Source organism: Dipodomys merriami, unplaced genomic scaffold (genome assembly GCF_024711535.1).
Source record: "Dipodomys merriami isolate MVZ:Mamm:240054 unplaced genomic scaffold, mDipMer1.0.p SCAF_3, whole genome shotgun sequence".
Lineage (NCBI taxonomy): Eukaryota > Metazoa > Chordata > Mammalia > Rodentia > Heteromyidae > Dipodomys > Dipodomys merriami.
In genome coordinates, this window is record NW_027204492.1 from 39,724,149 (window position 1) to 39,748,924 (window position 24,776).

General features: G+C 37.4%; 1 protein-coding gene and 1 long non-coding RNA gene across 2 annotated transcripts in view; both read left to right on the forward strand.

The window, feature by feature from the left end:
* The first annotated feature begins 6,548 nt into the window (after positions 1 to 6,548).
* On the forward strand, positions 6,549 to 12,318 carry Serpina7 (serpin family A member 7). The gene is made up of 5 exons (XM_070038995.1): positions 6,549 to 6,584; positions 8,340 to 8,987; positions 9,949 to 10,222; positions 10,888 to 11,035; positions 11,451 to 12,318. The coding sequence occupies exons 1-5, from the start codon at positions 6,551 to 6,553 to the stop codon at positions 11,652 to 11,654; spliced, it is 1,308 nt and encodes a 435-aa protein (XP_069895096.1). The 5' UTR covers positions 6,549 to 6,550; the 3' UTR covers positions 11,655 to 12,318.
* A 2,202-nt stretch (positions 12,319 to 14,520) lies between these two features.
* The window catches only part of LOC138840153 (uncharacterized), a 76,359-nt gene continuing 66,103 nt past the window's right edge, over positions 14,521 to 24,776 (forward strand). The window contains exon 1 of the long non-coding RNA XR_011376045.1: positions 14,521 to 14,558. This is a non-coding gene — a long non-coding RNA (uncharacterized lncRNA). The remainder of the gene's footprint in view (positions 14,559 to 24,776) is intronic.

Sequence of the window (24,776 nt, forward strand, 5' to 3'; positions counted from 1 at the left end):
TCTTGGGGCTTATCACCAGCTGCACTGAGTTGCTGTATTAGTCAGGAACTTGAAATAAAAATAATTTCTGTAATAGTGTCAATAGTATTGATAGTATTGGTCATGCTGACCAAGTCAAGATTATGTTTTGCCTATGCTCCTGTGACTCAAGGCTATGTTTTTGCTGTTTTGCTTCTGTAACCTTGCTTGCTTGCCTAAGTAACAGGGCCTTAAGCCCATCAATTGAAGACCACTACCGAGTGGTCCCACTATGGGCAGCCTATTGCAAATTATTATGTATGATATTTACCATAAAGAACAAATGAATTTAAAGGTCATATAACTATAACCAATGAAAATGAGCCAAACCTGCCTTGCATGGCTTGTCTATGTAACTCTATATAACCCACCCCTTAAAAACCTCAGCTTGAGGAATGCTGGGGGTCACAGTCACAGCTCCCAAGTCTGTGCTGCATCCCTGGCAGGTCAGCTATCCACCTCCCCAATAAATTCATCTTTTTACATGAGACTGTCTCTATGTGGTGGACTTTAGTGGGATTTAAAATCCTCACTGGCAGGAATGTGGAATCCCCTCCCCAGGACCCCATAATAGTCGCGGTGCTTGAACTCTGGGCCTAAGCACTGTCCCTGAGCTCTTCAGCTAAAGGCTAATGTTCTAACTCTTGAGCCACAGTGCCACTTCCAGTTTTCTGGTGATTAATTGTAGATAAAAGTCTCACAGATGTTCCTGCCCAGCCTGGCTTTGAACTGTGATCCTCAGATTTCAGAGTAGCTAGTATTACAGGCGTGAGCCACTGGAGCCTGGCTTCATATCTTTTTAAAACATGTTTCTTTTGTATTATTTCTATAGATAAGATTGCAAGTAACAGATCCTTCATTTTAGAGGAAATCGTTTTATCCCCATTAAGTACACTGTTGCATATTAGTTTATCATATACATTTTTATAATGTTAATGCATTATCTCTTTATTACTAATTTCTTTTAGGGATTTTATTTTAAAAGGATGCTTGGTTGCCAACGGTCTTTCTGGCATTTATCAACATAATTCTGTGATTTTTTTCTATCCTTGATTCTACTTATGTTATACTTCATTTATTGATTTGTGTATATCAAACCATTCTTGTATTAACTAACTTGATTATGGTGTCTAATCTTTTATTTATTTTTTAAATTTTATTGTCACAGTGATGTAAAGGGGATTATAGTTACCTTACATATGTAAGGTAGTGAGTACATGTCTTGTCGAACTTGATACCCCCTCCCTCATTTTTCCCACTTTCCCTCCCCGAGGTCTCCCCCCTTCCCCCCCCCGTAAGTTGTACCGTTCACTTCCAACATATTGTTTGGTTCACCCTTTGTCCTTTGTTTCACCATTTTTTTGTTCTCCTTCCCTAATTCAGATAAACATATATACAATACCCAGGGTACAAAATCAAATACAGTGCAAACAGGAGATAAACCATACTAAAAAAACATGAAAGAAATCACATAATACATTAAAAACAACAACAAAGAAATACCTCTGTTTTCAGGTCTTAGAGTTCATTTTGCTTAGTGTCATCTGTTTTGTTTTGTTTTGCTTTGTTTTTTTTTTTTTTGGTCCTGGGGTTTGAACTCTGAGCCTGGGCTCTGTCCCTCAGCTCTTCAGCTCAAGGCTAGCACTCTACCACTTGAGCCACAGTGCCACTTCTGGCTTTCTTCTTATGTGGTACTGAGGAATCGAACCCAGGGCCTCATGCATGCAAAGAAAGCACTCTACCACTGAGCCAACTTCCCAGACCCTTAGCATCATCTTATATTGTCATATGCACATAGTTATTGAGCTATTCTGCTCACCTGCTAGGACTATCCTAGACAAATACTAATGAATACAAATGAGGGAAACCTTGGAGCCTGTGTTTCTTTGGATCTAGCTTACTTCACTTAATATGATATTTTTTACAATTCTATTTCCTTACAAATGGGGCAATGTCATCATACTTTCTGTTGGAAGCAGAGAATTATATATATATATATATATATATATATATATATATATATATATGTATGTATGTATCTCACATTTTCCTGATCCATTCATCAACTGAGGGGCATCTGGTTTGGTTCCAAATCTTAGCTTTGGTAAATGATGCTGCAATAAATATGATTGTGCTGGCAGCTTTAGTATGTCCTTGTTTGTGGTCATTTGGTTAAATGCCCATAAGTGGGATTGCTGGATCATAGGAGAGCTCTATGTTTAGTCATTTGTTATATACCCACACTGCTTTGCAGAGTGGTAATCTTTTTAAAAATAAATTTTGTTTGGAAATATTTTGTTTAAGATGTTTGCATCTATATTTATTAAGCAAATTGGCAAATAGTGTTTTTCTGTGCATATCCTTATCCAGTTTTGGTATGATAGTAATACTGGCTTTTTAAAATGAGTTTACAAGCATTCATTCCATTTTTTATTCTATGGAAGAAATTTTGAAGATTGTTGGTAGTTTATCTGAAAATATGGTAGAATTCTCTCTCTTTCTCTCCCTTCCTTTCTTTGTTCCTTCCTTTATTCTTTGTTTGTTTTTCCTATTTTTGACAGAATACTATAATATCTTTGCTCATATTAGATCTGTTTATGTAGTTTTATCCCTTGGTAGATCATCATCTGTACATTTCTAAATTTTCCAACTTATTAGAGTATGTCTTCAAATTACTGCCTAATGAGACTCTGGATTTCAGTGGTGTCTATTGCAACTTGAATATCTGTTGGGACTCATACCTCTGTTGACTTTACATGGAAGTCTTCTTCACGAATAGCCTTCTCATAGTGTTTGATTTTCCACTACACTCAGAAAAGAGAAAGTAAATCACACTAACACATTCAAATACAATGGAATCAACAATGAAACATTCCCTAATTAGGATAGAAAAGAAAGGAGCCAGGATATTTGTAGAAAGAATTTAAAAATAATTTCAAAAGTATTAATAATCAATATTAATTGGGATGAGTGAAGAGAGATTAAAAAAGAGAAAGCAGAGAGGAATGATGTATGTAACGAAGCTATAAGAAACAGTATTGAGAAAAAATAAAATAAAATAAAATAAAAAACTCTTTTGAGTTGGTTCTCTACCGTGGCACCAGTAAGCAAGTCAGGAAGAGCAGAGAACTCTTTTACAGCATACGAGTGTAGATTGTAAATGTCCCATGTCCAACCTTAAAATATATTTTTGTTCACTCATGGAACTCACTGAAGCCTTTTTTTTCTTTTGCTCAAAGCAGACAATATCTGACCATGTTTAAGGAAGGCTTATGCTGAAGTGTGGCATGTAGAACAACTGAATGGTAGCTGGAGACAAGCTAGAGTGACTCTTGCTGGGATCAAAGAATCCATGACAGCCCATGGAATTAAATGACAAAGCAATTAACTGAGTAATCCTCTGAAATGAGTAGTCTTTGGAAAGCATGGCTCTGGAAGACCTTATTGCTTCCCTAGAGAATTTTGAAGAAAATAATTATTTCAAAGGTTGTGAGATCAAATAGAAGTTTTGAGTATTACTAAGAAGCTTAATAAATAATTCCATAGTCAAACCCTAAGCTTTGACTCAAGTGCTCAATGATTATATACTGAAGCTAGACAATGTGCAAATTGAAATTTTTGAAATGTATTTGAAGGACTAAATTATGCAAATCCTATATTCTGTATTTGAGCCCACAAATTACAGAATTAGTTGGTTTCCAATATTTATGGGTCATTATTATCAAGGCTAGTACAGAGAGTAAGAACTCACAAATAGAAATATTGAATTAATGAACCTTGACTACATATGCCCACTGGGCCTCCCTTACTGGCAGAAGCAGAAGTGATCCTTTCCTTAGTCTCATGGAATTGTTTCTTCTTTGCTTAAGGACTCAGCACTTAACTTGTTTGTAAGATATAGATTGCAAGAAGAAGCCAATTTTCTGAATTTTGCCAGTTCACAAACATTTTATCCAGACTTATAAAGTAAGACATTATCTTTTCTCCCAGACTTAGGTGTGTGTGGGGAAGGGGGCATAAAATATTGTCAAAACCAGGGGGAAAAACTTTTGCATATTAAAGGAACTTTGAACATTTCTAAAAAATTGTGAAGAATTTATGAGAATGAATTATGATTGCATTTATGTAAACAAGGATTTCATAATTTTAGTATGATTTAATTAATATGGGAACATGTCTGAGATTCTATATGCAGTTTTGCAGATCCAACAGATTTACACAATTCTACAAGTATACTAAAGTTAATTTTATAAGAATCCTACACTTTATAGATCAATTTTCTTTCTATGAAAGAGTATATGTTAGCTGAACATGAGCTGGGTGGATGGAGATGGAGCCCAGGAAGCACTGAGATTTGGGATGAAAGAGGAGAATCAATAACAGCAGATGAAAGAGGAGAAAATCAGCAGTTTCTGGATTCCCAGTATATGTTAGGCAGTATGATAGCAGCTTCTGGGTGCCACCTTACTTTTGTTTGAATCTATCCTCTAACAGCTCATGTGTTGGAAAGCTTGGTCCTCAATGTTGCAATGTAGGGTTAGTAGGCAAGTTAAAAGGTGGATCCTGGTGTTAGGTCATTGTGAGGATGAAATCTCTGAGTTAGATTTCACTACAATGGGTTGATGTAAAAGCCTAACTTGACCTTTGTATCACTACTGGCTACTGACGTGACTACATGATCTCTATTGCTTGTGTGTAGTCCCACTATTGTATTACTATCTACCATAAAGTTCTCACTAGAGTTGGGATTTTGCTGGTGCCATGTTCTTCACCATCCTGAACTGTTATTAAATAATCTATTTTAAATTTTCTATTAATCAGCTTGAGGAGTTTTGTCATAGAACAGAATACTGACCAATATACACTTTAAGTTTCCTTTGCTACCCAAATGACACCCAGATGACATAGGGATTATTATTTCCACTTTAGAGGTGAGAAATCTGAAAGTTAACAATATTAATTAGCTTGTGTCAAATTTCACATTTAGTATATACAGAGATATGAGAGAAACACAGATTCAACACTTCTGATACTAGAGCATAGGGCAGGAGGATTAAGGGGAAGAGAGTCAGAAATGAGCCCTGCAGTTACTACTTGGTTGCAAGTTCAGATGAATCACAAGCAGTAGGTAACAACTTGTGCTTCTGTCTGGTCTGACTATGCCACTAGAGGGCACAGGTTTGGAAGTTTTCTTTGTAGATACTTTTTTCAGGGACTTGCTATAGCCTAGAATAGACCACGTATTGTCTTACTGGGACTGAGTATGAACTGAACTTGAAGTTGAAACTTTAGTTTACCAGTGGGATGGACACAACAATAACTATCACATGTGTGAGATGTTCCCTCTCCTATTCAATGTGGGCAGTGGATGACAAGTAGTGAGAAAGATCACGTCCAGGACTGATGTTCAGGCTTCACCTTTGAAACCTCAGTGCTAGGACCGATGCTTTCAGGATAGCAGGAGTAAGGTCTGTGTTTGCCCCACTGCTTCGTCAAATCCCCTGTGCCTTCCAAATGGTCCCAGGTAAAATCTCCACTGTTTATCCTGGCTTCCAAGTAAGTGCAACCAGTGACTGCACCTAGCCTTGGTTTTCTATCCCATCCCCTGATTTGAAATATCTTTCCTTCATAGAGTCCAAAAACTGGCAGTGTCTAGAATCAGGTGCTTCATGCTATGCCTTGCATCTAGTCAATCAACAAGATGTCTGTTACTTCTGTCACCACCACAGCTGGATACTGTTTTGACCCCAGACTGAGACCAGTGCTCTTTGCTATCAGTGCTTCTTTATATATAGTCACTACACAGTTAATTCTGGAGAATGGAATATTTATGCCACTCTCTTTGGACCCTGCTGCGTCTTCTTTTGGTATCCTCTGTGATCATGGGGTATACTAGATTTAGTGAGCAGAGGGCAGGATTGGGTTTTGCTTGGCAGACATATGTGTGTAGCATTGGAAATCTAGAATTAGATGCTACCTTGAATATGTTTCTTGACAAATTCATAAATCATCTCTATAGTACCCTGTAGAAAGGTCCACTCAGCCTCTTCCTATGTGTATTTTTCTCTCAGAGGGACACCAGTCCTAACTATTTGGCATTGATAGTAAAAAACTGTCTTTCTCCTGACTTATTACCGAACTTCAGTCTATTCTAGTCATTCTGACTCCTAAAAAGATACTGCCTAGGGAGAACCTGACGTTATGTCAAAAAATGAACTTTACAACTTTGGTGCGGGGGGGTTGGGGGATGGTAAGGGGAAACAAAGCAGGAGGCTACAATGCTTGATAAGAAATGTACTCATTACCTTGCCCATGTAATTGTAACCCCTCTATACAGTATTTTCACAATAAAAAAGTACCAAAAGTTTACATCTTATCACCTTTTGCTCTTTTTTTAACCTCTTGGCCTTGGTCTTGTGCTTTAGCTTTGAAAATGTCATCTCAGGGGTTCATGTTATGGTTAATTTGTAACTAAGAGTGCTCTAGTTTTGCAATAGAGGGCATGTTATAAGGTTGGAAAAAGTGTTGCTTTATGAGAGATGCAAGTGGCTTCTTGGGCATGTGCTGTAAGTAATTTTTTCCTCTTTAGGAGATTTGAACATCTCTACTAGCAAGTCAGAGTTTCAAATAACTGTGAGTGCCCAATTGCTAGGTCCAGGGGCCAAGGTCAAAGTGTGGTCATACTGACATTTGACCTTCTAGCCATCTTGGTTACTTTTACAGAAAGAAGAGTCTAGGAATAATATCTGAGGTGAGGCAATACGTAGGGCAATAGAAGAAGGGGCATTAAGAGGGAGGAGACAGAAGGCAGTGTGACTTGCTAGGAGTTTATGGCTAGGGTGAGGGACTGAAGGAATGACAATAGAGATGGAGAGAGGGAGATGGTGTTTTGATAGTATGAATAGGGCATCATGAATCACTAGAAGAGGGGAATAGGAATGAGGACAGCGCTTAGAATGACTTCCAGGTCTCTGAAGTGAGGTTCTCTGTACGCAGTGAGTTAATGGCATGAAATATAGAATGAAGACACAGAATCGGGTTTGAAGGGTGTGGAAAGGATGTATTTCTCTTTGAGATTTCCCAATGGAAACTGATGTATGAGTGGACTATCCTGGTGTCATATCCAATACACAGCTGGATGGATGGTTAAAAACTCAGGAGAAGGATATAAATTAAAGAGTTTTGTGAGATAGCAATTTAGTATTTAGTGTGGGGTCCCTCAGGAAGACAGAGGGCTAAGGAAGGCACCCTGATTCTTTTTTGTCGGTTGTGGGGCTTGAACTGAGGGTCTAAGCACTGTCCCTAGGCCTCTTTGTGTTCAAGGCTAATGATCTACCACTTGAGACACAGTTCCACTTCTGAGTTTTAAGTGATTAATTGGAGATCAGAGTCTCATAGGGGCTTTTCTGCCCAGGCTGGCCCTGATTCTTTTGACATCTTTCTAGCCATTAGACTATGGTCACTGACAACTCCACAACTGAATTCCTCTGTTCTGTTTCCTGTAGTCTTTCAGGTTCAGAAATCCTTATATAATATCATAATGTCTTCCTTTCTTATAATTGAAAAATAACATGCATATGTGTATGAATAATAGTATCTTAAAATTGAAAAATGACTCTTACATGACAAATGTTAAGAGAGATCTAAAACCAGAAGGTTATACTTTTACTTTCTGGTTATTAAAATTTCTCTTGTGGTTTCCAGCTTCTAAATGCATGAATTGTAGCTAATGAATGACTTTACACATGTCTCTATAAACCCTTAATCATCCATTCTAACTAATAATTTCTCAAAGGATTATTTTTATTAAATCGTTTAGTTAAAAAGGTTACAGCGCTCTATCATTTCATCTCTTAAGATGTTATCTTAACAAAATTTAAAATCAAAATATAATCACACACTCATACATCTTCCAAAATTCATACTTCCATATAATTATATAAACAGAGGAAACTCTGGTTCTCTATAAAGATTCTTTCCTTTTCATAAGACTGTCTCTCTTTCAAATAAAGGTGATTTGATTTACATAAATTTTATTTATTCACAGTATTCATATGTTATTATTACATCTTCAGGAAAGTCCATGACATTATTTCTGTGGCTATGGAAAGTTATTTCTCCTACTTCTTGTCCCTAGTAGATGTGTCATCAGTTAATTTTACAGGAGAGAGACTTTCACCTTCCTATCCTTTCATGAACACACAATCAAATATTTGCTATTGGTTTATTGATCAAAGTGGATGCTTTTATGTGTCTCTGGATCAGTAAGTGTTTCATCTAGCTAAGTTTCCACAATGGTTCTCTTACTTCATCTTTTATAGATCATCTTGATTCCAGAATGTCTGTGTTCCTCTATATGATTTTCTTGGTATTTGGGCATCATACTACAGTCCATTGTACACCACCAGACAGCTCTGAAGGCAAAATCACTACCTGCCACTTGCCCCAGCAAAATGCTACTCTTTATAAGATGTCATCCATCAATGCTGACTTTGCATTCAATCTGTACCGGAGGGTCAGTGAGGAGACTCCAGATCGGAACATCTTCTTTTCCCCTGTGAGCATTTCTGCAGCTTTGGCCATGCTTTCTTTTGGGGCTGGTTCTAGCACTCAAACTCAGATCCTGGAGGTTTTGGGTTTCAACATCACAGACACCCCAATGGCAGAGATACAGCAGGGCTTCCAGCATGTGATCTGTTCACTGAATTTTCCCAAGACAGAACTGGAATTGCAGATGGGAAATGCCCTTTTCATTGGGAAGCAGCTGAAATTATTGGCAAAGTTCTTGGATGATGTCAAAACCCTCTATGAGACTGATGTCTTCTCTACTGACTTCTCCAATGTTTCTGCAGCTCAGCAGGAAATCAACTGCTATGTGGAGAATCAAACCAAAGGGAAAATTGTAGGCCTAATCCAAGATCTCAAACTGGATACCACCATGGTCCTTGTGAACTATATTCATTTCAAAGGTAAGTTCTGAAATGTCCATTTTAATTCGTGTTTTTATGCTTTGGTGTAGCTTACATTTGTGACCTCTTATTACTGGCACTAATGGCTCTCCCTCACACCATACTAGCTTGCCTTAGCCAGTCATAATGCTGGATCATCCAGGAAGGGCACACAGCTTTGTGAATGAGATGAGGAAATTTCTAGGGAGAGTACACTTTAGAGAGGGATGTGACAATGGTATGAATTTCCTGTTCATGTATGGCTGAAAACTATGTTTCCAAAATACATGATAAGGTTGCATAATGCTGAACTTGGTAAGTATACAGATATGTATCCAAGTACTGCTATGACCTTGACTTGCTCTGTATATTTGAGCATGTTACATAAATACCTTTAAAATATTATATATTCTTCCATAGTAGACACATGTTTTGCACACATTGTTCTATTCATTGCTCACAAGTACCCGAATTCATGCAGTTAGTGTGTTTTAAGACCAGTCTTTTGAGCCAGATTTGTCTAACTGGAAACCTGATGCTAGCAGCAGGTATCATGTGACCAATTTTGGAGGGTACTGTGACCAAATGATTTCTCCTGATTCTATAGCATATATTGTCTACATTTGGGGGGACAGAGAAATTTTCTGGCCACAAACAATACATATATAGGTGTCTAAAATGGCAATAATGTATTTGTTGTCTCATTTAACCCTGTGTGTTGGATGCCCTTATACCATTTTATGCAAAAGTAAGACTGTGGATCCAATGTTTTTAGTTTAAATTTAGTGGTTTTGAACACATGCAGTCTAATAGCTTTGGGTGTGATTCCTGATTTTAGCACATGATAGCTGGCAGACCATAACAAGAGACTTTCTTCCCCGATCTTCAGATACTCACTTGTAAAACTGATTAACGGTCTTTATTATAAAATGATATGATTAATGCTCTAAAAGGAACACCTCTTTTATCTCTATATTTTAAGCCCAATGGGAAAATCCTTTCCATCTATCAAAGACTGAAGATAGTTCAAGCTTTTTAGTAGACAAGACCACTACAGTGCATGTACCCATGATGCACCAGACAGAGCAATACTATTATCTGGTGGATGCAGAGCTGAATTGCACAGTACTACAAATGGACTACAGCAAGAATGCACTGGCACTCTTTGTCCTTCCCAATGAAGGACAAATGGAATGGGTGGAAGCATCCATGTCATCTAAAGCACTGAAGAAGTGGAACAGATTACTGAAAAAAGGGTAAATTAGTCAGGAAATGATGGGTGGGAGTGGGCATAACTGTAGGTGAGACTGAATTTAGCAGCAAGTCAAAGTAGGAGAATCACATGGAATCATCTAACAGGGGTATGAGTGTCATTAGAGTATGCTAGGTAGTTTTCGAGCAAGCCCTTTAATATTTCACATCCTTTAGTTGATATAAGTACATCCTGGTACGTGAAAGGAAGTATAATGGGAATTTTTTGACTAGAAAGATAAAATAAGCTCTTCAACTCTGACTTGCTAGTAAATGGATGTCTTCTTAGAGACCACTGGAACTTTGGAAACATTGGGGATGAGTAACATTTTTATATTAAGAGTTGAGTGGACCAGGACTACAAGACATGAAGTTATTGTGTGCTTTCCATTTATCTTCATACCCCTGGCTCCCTAATCTTGACTAGAAGTGTATGTTGTTTGCTTTTGGTAATAAGGGCCAGTATTATATCCAAACATTTTCTGAACTAAGGTCATTCCATCCACTATAACTTCTGTGGTTTTTGCAACCATGTGTTCATCTGCATAGCAATGGTTATCCATGATCAAGGAAGGAGAAAAGTCAGGTAACATGAGAGAGAGGTGGGAGGGGGGGAGAATCATGAGCTTGTATGATGACTGCTAAATTTCTCCTTCTTTTTTCCACATAGATGGGTTGACTTGTTTGTTCCAAAGTTTTCCATTTCTGCAACATATGACCTTAGAACCACACTTTTAAAGATGGGCATTAAGGATGCCTTTGATGTAAAGGCTTCTTTTCCTGGGCTCACAGAAGACAATGCTCTGAAACTTTCCTATGTAAGTTGGTAGAGTTCTTGTATGTATGAACTAGAAGGACCATTTTGAATCAAATAATTAAAATCTCACATTTTTACCAATGAGGAATTTGGTGTTTTAAGAGGCAGTATGAATTCTAGGAAACAATCATGCCATATTCATTCCTATTAGTGGTTAGAAGTGACCAGTGTTGTGCAATTCATGAGGAGAGTGGGAGTATGTACTTCTAGATGTAGAAGACTGGAGACGTTTTACCCTAATAACTAACCCTTAATCATAAAGATTCATTAACTACAATTATCCAAGAAACCTTCATATTCAAGCATCATCAGCACAGTTTGGCAAAAGGCTAGACCCATCTTTCCTTTATCCCTCCCTAATTCCTAATTCTCACTATTTTTTCAGGTGACTGTTAATATTGATTCTACTCACACAGGTTTCCCACAAAGCTGTGCTGCACGTTGGTGAAAAGGGAACCAAAGATGTAACTGTCCCTGATGTTGAATTCCTGGATCAGCCTGAAATCACTCCATTTTACCCTACTATCCGATTTGATAGAACTTTCCTTTTGATGGTTTTGGAGAAAAGCACCAGAAGTGTTCTCTTTCTTGGGAAAGTTTTTGACCCAACAGAAGGATAGTTGGGAAAGAAGCCATTGGATTATTGCATGTGTGTATTACCATGGATACAATAAATAATATAGCCTTATATGATTGATACAGACTTGGGCTTTCCTTCTGTTGTTTAGGGGTGAAGATTGGATTTTGTCAAAACTGCATTGACCATGGAAAAGGATAATCCTATAAGCAAATATTCAAATAGTCAATGAGTGATTCATTAGTATATAAAACAAAATAAGGCTCTCTGTTAGTATATTCCTCAGAATGTCTCAATAAGTTACTATAGAAAGTTTGATGTGACAAATACTCTGGCTTGTGCCCCCTGGAGAATAGTAAAATTGCAAGTCAGGTTCTCAGATTACAGTTCTCCAATGATATGTCAATGAACATAAAACAATAAATAATGCATCCTCCTTCCATTTTTCTCTTATCTTCCATTTTCATCTTATCTCTTGCAAAACCAGCAATTGGTAGACTGAAAAAAGATTCTTCCTTTACAATGCTCACTCATAGATTGCCAGGTTTTTCTAGGGAGTTATCATGTGTGAACTATTAAGTATGGGATAGTAGTGCAAGAGAACAATGAGCTCCCTTGTACTAGCCCATCTCCTTCCCACAGAAGTTCTCTTGTTGGTAGTTTATAAGCTGGACATACAGAAGGAAAGTCAATCACTCACCCCATAACCCCTCTTTTTCAGACTCTTGCATATATTTTACCTCTTTCCATTTGGTCAAGTGGAAATCACCTGGTTATATTGTCCTTTTTGCCTATAGCCTCAGTGAAGTTTAATATTTTATATCTTCAGAAATTGTAACAGTCTTCTCAGTCTAGGAATGTCAACTCATCACCATCCACTAAAGTTGACTATCTCAGACAAGTGTTCAAAGTCTTAGTATTAGAATTTTGCTTATGCAACTAGGATAATGAGTACTAGTGATATAGTGATTGAAATTGTACCTCCAGATGAAATGTTTCACTGAAAGTAGCAACAAATGCTAAGTGCAGCAATAAATGGATTTTTAGAGTAAAATAAATATGTCCAGAAAAATATGTTCATGCAAAACATTCTATTTTTTTCTGGTAAAATCTGCTTTGCTGGAGCTTTGATTATTTCTGGCATAGTTTGAATGTTGATTTTATGGACAAGAAATTGGAAATGCAGAGAAGGGTGGTAACTACTGGTATAGAAAATCATTGCTGAAATGGAGTCTAGTTTCACTGCAATTCTATTACAACCCAGTATCTGTTATAAACACTATTTTCATCTTGGTAAAGATAGTTAACCCTGTTACTCATTTCCCTCATCTGTAAAGTTGAAACACTAATAACATTAATGTCAAGAAATCATACCAAAACATAGAATATGCAGCAAAAGCAATGCTAGTGTACAGTTATAAATATATTAAATGGAAGAAAAATCTTTTCAAAATCCCCTAGCTTCATATCTCAAGAAACTAAAAATAAGAAGAGTAAACAATATCTAAAGTTACTATATAGTACACAATAATATTAGAATGCTAAACAATCAATGAAAATAATTTTTTGAAATGATGAAAGTATTTGACAGACCTCTAGCTATATTAATAAAATGAGAAAAAACTCAAATCAGAAATGAAAGGCAAGACATTTCAGCTGACAATTTTTTTTTTAAAGTTCATAAGAGACTATTTTAAATAAACACAGTCCAGTAAAATTAATGACCTAACAGAAATGAATAAATTCCAAGAAACATATAACTTATGGAGATTGAGTCAGGAATTACTTGAAATTCTAAACAGATTTAATTGTTGGCAAGAGGAATCAATTGTCAACTTCTCAACAAAGTGAAGACTAGATGGCATCATTTGTAAATTCTATTAGATATTTAAAGAATAATTATCATCAATTCTTCTAAAACTCTTCCAAATATTGAAGAAAAATGTACACATTTTAATTCATTATCTGAGGGCAGAGGTTATTAAGATTAGAGAATGTTCTTAAAGTGGAATCCACAAGATTGAATCCTGGGGGTTTTATAAGAAAAAAAGAGAGAACAGAACACATACACATTCATGCTCCCTGTCTTTTGTTAGTCAGTGCCACATGTCTGCTTGAGATTTTGCTAACAAAAGGGCCATCATCAGATGTAGCCCCCCAATTTGGACCAGTACTATCAATCTGCACAAGCCTTTTATCTTTATAACTTGTCTATCTGCATTACTGGGTCATAATTGACAGAAAATGGACTAATAGGTGAAAAACTTATCTTTTTGAAAATCACAATACATAGTTGACATAAACAAAACACAAGAATGCAAATACCTCATATTTACCTGTTGATTTAATATTGTTATACATTAGAGATTTTATATACTAAAAATGCATTACTTAAGTAATTTACAGATTGAGAAATAGAACTATTATAAAACTTACACGGTATAACACACAATGCCAAATAACCAAGATACCAAGAAAGAATAACAACTGGAATATCACAATCTATTTTAATAATCAGTTTGCTCACATGCTATTAGTTCAGTATGAAAAGAATACATATTAACGACTCAGTCTGGTGGCATTAGAGTTTACCATGGAAGAGTTTAACTTAATCAGTGTATCTGGAGGTGATGCCAAAGTAAGAGTATTCTTTTAAGAACCTCGTGTGACTTTAATGTACAGTCAATAGTAAGAACCTCTCACTGTTCTAGGTTTGAGCATTCCTGAAAGTTAAGTCAATGTCTCCTGCCACTTTTGTGTTCTAACATGTATGAGAAAGAATGGAATAAAGCTGGTGGCTTATACTGTGTCATCCTGGAATAGTAACTTGTGGTGCTCCTGTTAATATTAACTTGAGTTCATTTGTTTCATAAGCCTATTAAGGAACAAAATAAATCACTAGCAGCTACAGACCTGGGGACATCAGCCTACCCTTCCAGAATGTCCTGTAAGTCACAACTTTTCTCCTTATTATAAGAGGTAACCTCCTTGAGCATTCTGGTCTGGTTTCATGTGGGGAGAGGTCTTTTGATTGTTTTGACTGCCATTCACTAACATCATCATCACCTTGGAGAAAATTACAGATACTTTCTGGGGCCAAATACTGTCATACATAATTGAAATTTCTCCTCCTTTCTTACTTTGAATGTGATGGATAATTTTATGTATCAGTAAGCTAGATTATATACTTAATTTTTGGTTTGACTACCAAAACTTGATGTTGCTGTGAAGGAATCCTTTTTTATGTGATTGACATTTGAATCAAGAGACTTTGAATGAAGATTATTCTTTACTTGAAGACCTTTGGACCTTTGAAAAGGATTGATCTCTCTTGAGACAAAAAGCAATTATGCCTCCATATTACTTTAGACTTGATACTGGAACATTGCCTTTTATCTTGGTATTACATCCTATTTTCTTGACTAATTTCAGACTTGTTACACCCATGATAAAATTATTAAAATTTCTTTCTCCTTCCTTTTCTCTCAATCTCCTATCTCTCTGTATGTGTAATATATAATATATAAAGTATATAATATATCAGATAGTAATTCAATCTACATGGTGAATTTAAGAAAATCTTCAAAGGTAACTAGAGTGTAAAATAAAAAAATCCAATGCTAATGTATTTTTTGTTTTTAACTCCCATATTCTCTTGCACTATTTAAAGCAATAATTGTGAATCTTTGTGCATGACCAGTATATATTACACATGTATGTTATTTAAACAATGTGTAGAATATATGAAGCATCAGAAACCATGGTTCAGAAGTATATTGGAACAATTTTTTACTATTACAAGTAAGCTGGCATTAATTCAAACTAGATAGTAATAAATTAAAATGTTAATTATAATCCTAGGCAACCACTAAGAAATTAAGCAAAATATAGAGTAAAAGAAACAAATAGAGAAACAAATGATACACTAGAAAATACTTAACACAATAAACATTCAAAGGAACTGAAGAACTAAATGTTATGCTACATTTAAAATTAAATAGAAAGATGACACATGTAAGTCTTGTCAAAATTACATTATATAAATAAATTTGTATCACCAATTAAAAGACAGAGATGAGCCTGGTGCTGGTGGCTCATGTAATCCTAGTTACTGAGGAGTCTGAGATCTGAAAATTAAAGTTTGGATTCAGCCCAGGTAGAAAAGTCCATGAAACTCTTATCTCCAATTAAGCTGCAAAAAAACAGAGGTGGTTCAAGGGGTCGAATGCCAGCCTTGAGCAAACAAAAGCAAAGGAAAACATGAGGTCCAGAATTCAAACCTCAATACTGGCACACTTCCCAAAAGAATTCAATTAATAACATGATCAAAATGATAAAAAATTCTTAAGAATTAAGTTAGCCAAAAAAAGGGATGATTGTACACTGAAACTACAAAGCTGTTTGAAATAAATTAAGGAGAACACTGAAAGGGTGACATCCATCAAGACACATTGTATGTATTCAAATATTGCTTTGTAACATAGCAACCCTTTTGTACAACTACTTAAAGATAATGAAAATACTATAGAAAGGTCTAAATAAGTGGAAAGCTATCTTTGGCTCTTGGAATTGAAAGATTAATCTTGTTAAAATAACATTACTCCTCCTATTGATCTGTGTAGTAAATGCAATCCCTATCAAAACAACTATCCTTGCTTCTGAAGAAATGTAAAAGTAATCCTAAAATGCATATGGACATATTAGAGAACTGAAAAAGAAAAAGAAAGTTGTTAGGCTCATATTTTCCAATTTCTAAATATAATTTTATTGTTGCATATTTCATTTTTCATATAACACTCTCCAATTTCTCAACTTGTAACTAGCTTTCAGTAATAAAGACAGGTTTGTTGGCACTGATAAACACGTAGATGCATGGAACGCAAGTGGGAGTCTAGAAATAAACTTATGCATGCATAGTGAATTGATTTCTGACAAGCTTTCTAGGATCTTTCAAAGGAAAATAATGGTCTGTTAAATATGCAGTACCAGGTAACTGCACTTCCATAGGCAAAAGAATGGAGTCAGATCCTTAACTCAGACCACTTAAAAAATCCACCCCAAATTGGAAAAGTTCAGCATTAAAAATCATTGGATAACAAAAAACTATGTTTTAAAGCCTATTAGTTAAAACATGAACTCAGTCCTTCACCAAAGGTTTGATTAAGTTAACTTCTTTTGCCCTCAGTACACCTTGTTCAAATGGCCTCCACTAAGAAAAGCTTCATCATATTGGAAATGAGGGAGACAGATAAATTAAGTTTCAGCTTAATAGGGGTCAGATGGATTGTGAGATACATACAGTAACTAGGCTGTACATTGGGTTATCTCCTTTGGAGAGGGAGAGAGTGCTGACAGAGGTAACTGTCCTCATTACCTTTGTACCCTATCTTCCATTAGACAAATTTGTTACTGAGAAATAGCTAAAAACCAAGGTTTGTATTTCCCAGGTTTTGTTAAATTTAGTTTATGACTTATTCTTAGAAATGTAATACAAGTGGAAGTGATCTATGTTAAAACTGTGACAAAGAGATTAAGAATTAAGACTCTCCCTTTCTATCATCTTTTTTAAAATTCTGCTAATTGGTTACATGGTACTCAAGAGCCTAAGGTGAAGGAATAGAGCTATAAGACACAGGGAAAAAGACATTTATCATGAACAACAGCTTCAGATTCTTAGATGAGAGTGAAACAAACTATTTTATGAATCCATAAAAAATAAATTCTACAACATTACCCAGATCTAGTAATGTATATACCCATTATAAAGACAAGAAATGAAGAAGATGGCGGCGCTCTCACAGGTAGCCCCACTACGTGTCTCTGACCAAAAGAAGATCTAGGGGCACAGCCACACATTACCTCAAGAGACCCACTCCAATCAAACTCTAAATACCTAAAGACTTTTTCTACTACAAGTGGACTACCCTAGCAGGCAAATAAGAAAAGGCAAAAGAGAAACAGTGATCGGGACCCATGCGGACCAGCTGCACCACTGGGCTCCGTGCCAATCTGTGCGGGGACTCTCTGCAGACTTTAAGAAGAGGAGCACCCAAAACACTGAAGAAAGTCCTCAACAGTAGACCCTCGGAAAGTTAGGAGGGAATCTGGTGAAGATCTCCAAGTCAGTGAACGCCCCTCAACCTCCACCCAGCGATCGAATTCAGCAAAACCACCATTACAATTGCTAGAAATTGGCACCACCTGGTAAGCCCCCAAAGTCAGCCCGTGCCTGCAGCACTGGCAAGATCCCAGTGGGCCCTGCCAAACCTGCACAAGGTACCCAGGAAACCGAAGCTGCAGCCAATCCATAGCTCTATGCTCTAAGGGCTAGCTGGGCACTCTGCTGGGACCTGCTCCCTCCCTGCTGCCACCCTGTGCAGACCCCAGGCACTCACAGCTGCTGCACCATCAAGCTGCTGCAGGCATCTCTGCTGACACAACTAGCAGCCATAGGCAGCCACCCCCAAGGCTGCTTGCCACCGCCCATAACCTCCCACCTCCTCTGCTGCAGACGGACCCCTGCAGTCCACACCAGCCTGCTGCACCAACCTTCACCAGGTCCTCCCAGCACCAGGACTCCCCATGCTGCCACAGAGGAGACCCTTCAGCATCAGCAGAGCCATGCTCCCCCCACCCCTTGCCAACACCCAGACCCTCTGACTGAGAACCTGCCAACTCCATCTTACCTGCCACAGCACAGGCTCTGTGGTCCAGCGCACCACCAGCTACAGACTTCGTGAGTAACCCAACTGGGTCCATTCCCTGGGGGGGGGGGCAATTCCCTGTGGGACCCCAAAGCCCTCTGTCCCAAACCTCCTTCCAAAAGGGAGGGATCACACCAGAACAGAACAGGGATATAAGCTCTGTTCCTAAGCCCCTGTGGCTACCTGGGAAAGCCTGGGAACACAGCTCCAGGCCTATGATAGCAGTCTACAAACCTGAAACCCACAAAACTCCCTGCCACCAGGCCTGAGAGTGGGACTATTGATAGCAGGCACCCTCCCCCATGAAAAGGCCATCTGCTCCCAACCAAGCCACAAGGAAAGTGGACTACAGCAAGGCATACAATATTCTATCAGGAATCTGCTCTGAGGACTACTACTTTAGGGGAGACTAAAGCTCCCCTAAAGAACCCAAAAAAATCATTCTTTGTTTTTTTTATTGTTGTTTTGTTTTGTTTTGTTTTGTTTTGTTTGTTTTTATGTCTGAATGTTTTTATTTCTTTTTGTTATGTGTATCGTGATTTAGGATTTGCTATTCTACTTAAAGCTTCTATTTTTCATTATTATTTGGTTTCTTCTTCCACTTTCCAATTTCCTAATTTGTAAGGTTTTTATCTTCTTTCTTTTCCTCTCACTCTCCCCTTCTCCTTTCTCCCCACATTATACTATTACTCCATCAGAGCCACCCTGTCTAGTTCAATACACAAAGTAAGGCCTCCTTCTATGTGTGTAAACAATAATTACAGAAATTAACTTAGATTAAACGATTTTCCAATAATATCTGAACAATCTTTTTCTAATCTCAGAAAGTCTCCCAAATACACTTATATTTAACCTCTTTATCTTATCTTTATCTAGATCTCTAAGCTACTCCCTACACAACCTTACTTCGAATTCTTTTCCACCTCTTACACTCGGTAACAAGGTCTTTATTCTCCTCCTATTACACGTACCCCTGCCCTAAGCTGTTCTTACCCCTCTACTATCATTATACCCAAGTTCTCTTCTGAATTTAAATTCATATCTCTCCAATCCTAACCCTTCACTTCTCCATCTGCTCCAGCCCATTGATCCCTAATGGTTTATATTTGATCCAATTTATAGTTGGTTCTATATTTGACTACAAAATTGGTTCCATTTGACTATTTTGAGTACAAGGGGCAGACTTGTTAACTCTAAGGAGCAGAATACTCATCAGCCAAACCCAGATTGTCTCAAAATGTACAACTATATGTAATCTGGACCCCAAAGCCACAATATCCCTCTCTAAGCAAAGAAAAAGAGCTAAATAGGAAAACACCTACCCATAACTCTGAAACCCTAAGATCTATACATCTACATGACACCGGATTGGCTCCAGCCCTAAAAGACTGTCCTACTGTCATACCAGTGTGATTCTTGTCTCTAAGTGGGTAGAACTAACCGCAGAAACACAAGCAACATGGCCAATCAACAAATCCCAAAGCCATCTCCACATAAACAAGCTACAGAGCAGTCCCAGCAAGACCTAGAGGATAATTAAAAGCATGGCTGGTAAACCTGCTGAATGAAAAATTGGACACCCTGCATAGGGTTATCAGAGAACCTGATGAGGCCAACCAGAAGCTAATAGATGACTTCATGGCCTCCACAAATAGAGAGATAAAGGAACTCCAGCAGAGGGAGAAAGAATCTAATGAATAGATAGGAACCCAGATTAAGGAGTGGAAAGAGAAGTCTGATAACCAACTCCAGAAGGTAAAGCAATCTATTCAAGACTTAAAAGAAAACTTTAAAAAGAGCTGGCCACTATTAAGAAAGACCAGCAAGAAGTAAAGGTAATAAACACTAAAGTAAAAAGCCTTCAAAGTAGAATGGAGGAGGCTGAAGAAAGAATATCAGAGGCTGAAGACAGTTCAGACTCCATAGAGAAAGAGCACAGTTATTTATAACAAAACTAAGAAGCATGACAGATCACTGCAGGAAACACAGGATACATTCAGAAAGCCTAATTTGAAAATAATAGGTATACATGAGGGCTTGGAGAGGGAAGCTAATGGATTAGGAAATATAATCAGCAGAATCTTAGCAGAGATTTTCCCTACTATACAAAAGGACAGGACCATCCAGATACAAGAAGCTTTTAGAACCCCAAATAGACCAGAATAGAACAGGTCATCCCACCGCCACATTATAATCCATACCAGCTCAATAGTCACTAAAGAAAGAATTCTTAAAGCTGCCAGGGAGAAGAGAACATATAAAGGTAACCCAATCAGAATTACTTCATACTTCTCAGCAGGCACCATAAAAGCAAGGATGGCCTGGAAAGAGCTATGCCATGCCCTAAAGTAAAATAACTACCAACCAAGAATAACCTACCCAGCTAAGCTCTCATTCACAGCAGTACAAATAAAAACCTTCCATAGCAAAGAAAATCTGAAGCAATATATCTCTACCAAACCAGCTCTTCAAAAAATCCTTAACGATGTTCTACATATAGAAAACCAACAAGAACAGAATATAGGCAATGAAGCAGTCCACAAACAGAGAAATAGGTAATCCCAACACGAACAGCCAAGGCACAGCTTACTCCCCAAAATATGGATAAAAAGGTAGGGACAGACAAAAACCTCTCAGTCCTAACCCTGAATATTAATCATCTTAACTCTCCAATTAAGGGACATAGACTGTCCAGTTGGATCAAAAAGCAAGATCCTTCTATTTGCTGTCTTCAAGAGATACACCTTGCCCACAAAAATAAACATATTCTGGAATAAAAGATATCAAGCAAATGGCCCCCATAAACAGGTGGGAGTTGCAATCCTAATATCAGCAAAAATAGGCTTCAAATTAAAATCAATGAGAACTGATAAAGAAGGTCACTACATGCTAATTAAGGGATCTCTCCTTCAGGAGGATATTACTATTCTAAATATCTACTCACCAAATAACAGAGCACCCAAATTTATCCAAGAAACACTACTTTCCCCCCAAATCTCACATAGATCCAAAGACATTAATTGTTGGGAACTTTAACACACCACTATCCCCACTAGATAGACCAACCTGGCAAAAACTCAACAGAGAAACCTCTGATCTTAAAATCTGCATAGATCAACTGGACTTAAAATTTACCAAATATTTCACCCAGCAGCATCAGATTACATCTTCTTCTCAGCAGCACAAGGAACATTCTCCAAAATAGACTGCATTCTAGGCCCACAAAGCAAATCTGTCCAAATTCAGAAACATTGAAATTATGCCCTGCATTCTCTCAGACCACAAGGGAATAAAATTAGAATTCAACAACAAAAGCCACCAAAAGAAATACTATAACACATGGAGGCTGAACAACACACTGTTGAACCACCAGTGGGTCATGGAAGAGATTAGAAAGGAAATTCAAATGTTCAAGCTATTTAACAAAAATGAACACACAAACTATAAGCTCCTCTGGGACACAGTACTCAGAGTACTCTGGCAGTACTCAGAGGCAAGTTTATAGCTCTGAGTCCCTACATCAACAAATTGGAAAGATGTGAAACTAACAACTTAATGAGGCACCTAAAGCTCTTTGAAAAAAGCAACAAGCTAAACCCCAATCAAGTAGATGGAAACAAATAATTAAAATTAAATCGGAAGTAAATGAATTAGAGTCCAAAAAACTATAGAAACAATTAACAAAACAGTTGGTTCTTTAAAAAAATTAATAAAATTGACAGACCCTTAGCAAATATTATGAGAATAAAAAGAGAACACACCCAAATAAACAAACTTAGAGAATGGAAACATCACTTCAGAAACTGCCAAGATTCAGAATATAATAAAGGGATACTTCTCAAACCTTTATGCTAACAAGTTTGAGAATCTGAAAGATATGAACAAATTCCCAGCAAATATTGACATGTCCAAACTAAACCAAGATGATTTAAACCAACTTAACAGACCCATATCAAGGATCGAAATAGAAGTAGAAATAAAAGACCTCCCATCCAAGAAAAGCCCAGGACCGGATGGATTGACAGCTGAATTCTACAAGGCCTTCAAAGCAGAATTCACACCAATACTCTTCCATCTCTTCAATGAAATTGAAAGCAAAAATTCAGTACCATACTCTTTTTATGAAGCCAGCATATCCTTCATCCCAAAATCAGGCAGGGACTCTACAAAGAAAAAGAACTATAACTCATTTCTTTCATGAATATCTATGCAAAACTTCTCAACAAAATCTTGGCCAATTGAATGCAACAACTCATCAAACAAATCATACACCATGATCAAACAGGATTCATTTCAGGGATGCAAAGCAGGTTTAATATATGCAAAACAATTAATATAATTCATCACATCAACAAGAGCAAGGATAAGAACCACATGGTTATCTCAATAGATGCAGAAAAAGCATTTGACAACAACCAACACCCCTTTATGATGAAGGATCTGGAAAAACTAGGAATCCATGGAACATTCGTCAAAATAATAAAGGCTATTTATGACAAACCTATAGCCAGCATTATACTTAATGGCGAAAAGTTAAAGCCATTCCTCTAAATTCAGGGACAAGACAACGGTGTCTACTCTCCCCACTCCTCTTCAACCTAGTATTAGAATGCTTAGCTACAGCAATAAGACAAGATGCAGACATAAAGAGGATCCAAATAGGGAAGGATGGAGTAAAACACTCCCTCTTTGCAGATGACATAATCTTGTATTTAAAGAACCCCATGGACTCCACTCCCAAGTTACTTGAGCTGCTAGGAAACTTTGGCAAAGTAGCAGAGTATAAAATTAACCCTCAGAAATCAATGGCTTTCCTATACGCCAATAACGAAAAGAGCGCAGCTGAAATTAGGAAAGCAATCCCTTTTGTTTTACCCTCACAAAAAATAAAATACTTAAGAGTTAACAAAAGAGGTGAAGGACCAGTATGATGAAAACTTTAAAAACCTGAAAACGGAAATTAAAGCAGAACTAAGCATGTGGAAAAACCTCCCATGCTCCTGGATTGGGAGGATTAACATCGTGAAAATGGCAATACTGCCAAATTCAATGCGATACCTATCAATATCCCAACCTCATTCCTCAATGAAATAGAAGAAGCAATCCAAAAATTCATATGGAACAATAAAAGACCCCGAATAGCAAAAATAATTCTTAACAGAAAGAACAGCGCTGGAGGAATATCAACTCTACTACAAAGCCATAGTAATCAAAACAGCTTGGTACTAGCACAAGAACAGACCTGAGGACCAATGGAATAGGACTGAAGACCCAGAAATGAACCCACAGGCCTATAGTCACCTAATCTTTGATTAGGGAGCTAACGAAATAGAATGGAAGAAAAACAGCCTTTTCAGGAAAAGGTGCTGGCAAAATTGGTTAAACACTTGTAGAAAGCTAAAGCTAGACCCGTATATATCAGCCTGCACCAGAATCAACTCCAATTGGATCAAAGACCTCAGAATCAAAGCAGACTCCATTAAAACATTACAGGTAGGAATAGGAGAAACTCTAGGCACAGGCTGAAATTTTATTAATAGAGACCCTGAAGCACAATAAATGAAAGAAAGGTTGGACAAATGGGATTGCATGAAACTGCAGAGCTTCTGCAAGGCAAAGGACATAGTTAGCAAGATCAACAGAAAGTCCATGGACTGTGAGATCTTCACTAGCCATACAATGGACAAGGGTCTCATATCTAAAATATACTTAGATCTTAATAAACTAAATCCACTAACAGCAAATTCTCAAAGAAACAACTGCCCGATTAATAAATGGGCTAAAGACTTAAAGAGAGACTTCTCTGAGGAGGAAATAAGAATGGCCAATAGACAGATGAAGAAATGCTCAACTTCTCTAGCCATAAAAGAAATGTAAATCAAGACAATGTTGAGATTCCACCTCACCCCAATTAGAATGGCTATAATCAAGAACTCTAATAACAACAGATGCTGGAGGGGATGTGGCCAAAAGGGAAACCTACTACATTTTTAGTGGAAGTGTAAACTTGTTCAACAACCCTGGAAAGCAGTATGGAGGTTCCTCAAAAGACTCCACATAGAGCTCCCTTATGACCCAGCAATCCCACTTTTGGGCATTTACCCAAACGATCACAAATAAGGTCATACCAAAGCTACCAGCACAACCATGTTTATCGCAGCATTATTTACCATAGCTAAGATATGGAACCAACCCAGATGCCCCTCAGTAGGTGAATGGATCAAGAAAATGTGATACACACACACACACACACACACACACACACACACACACACACACACACACACACACAATGGAATTCTATGCCTCCGTCAGAAAAAATGACATTGCCTCATTTGTTAGGAAATGGAAAAACTTGGAAAAAATTTTATTAAGTGAAGTAAGCCAGGCCCAAAGAAACATAGGTCCCATGGTTTCTCGTTTGCAATGACTAGTACACGTCTAGGACAAGCAGAGAAGGT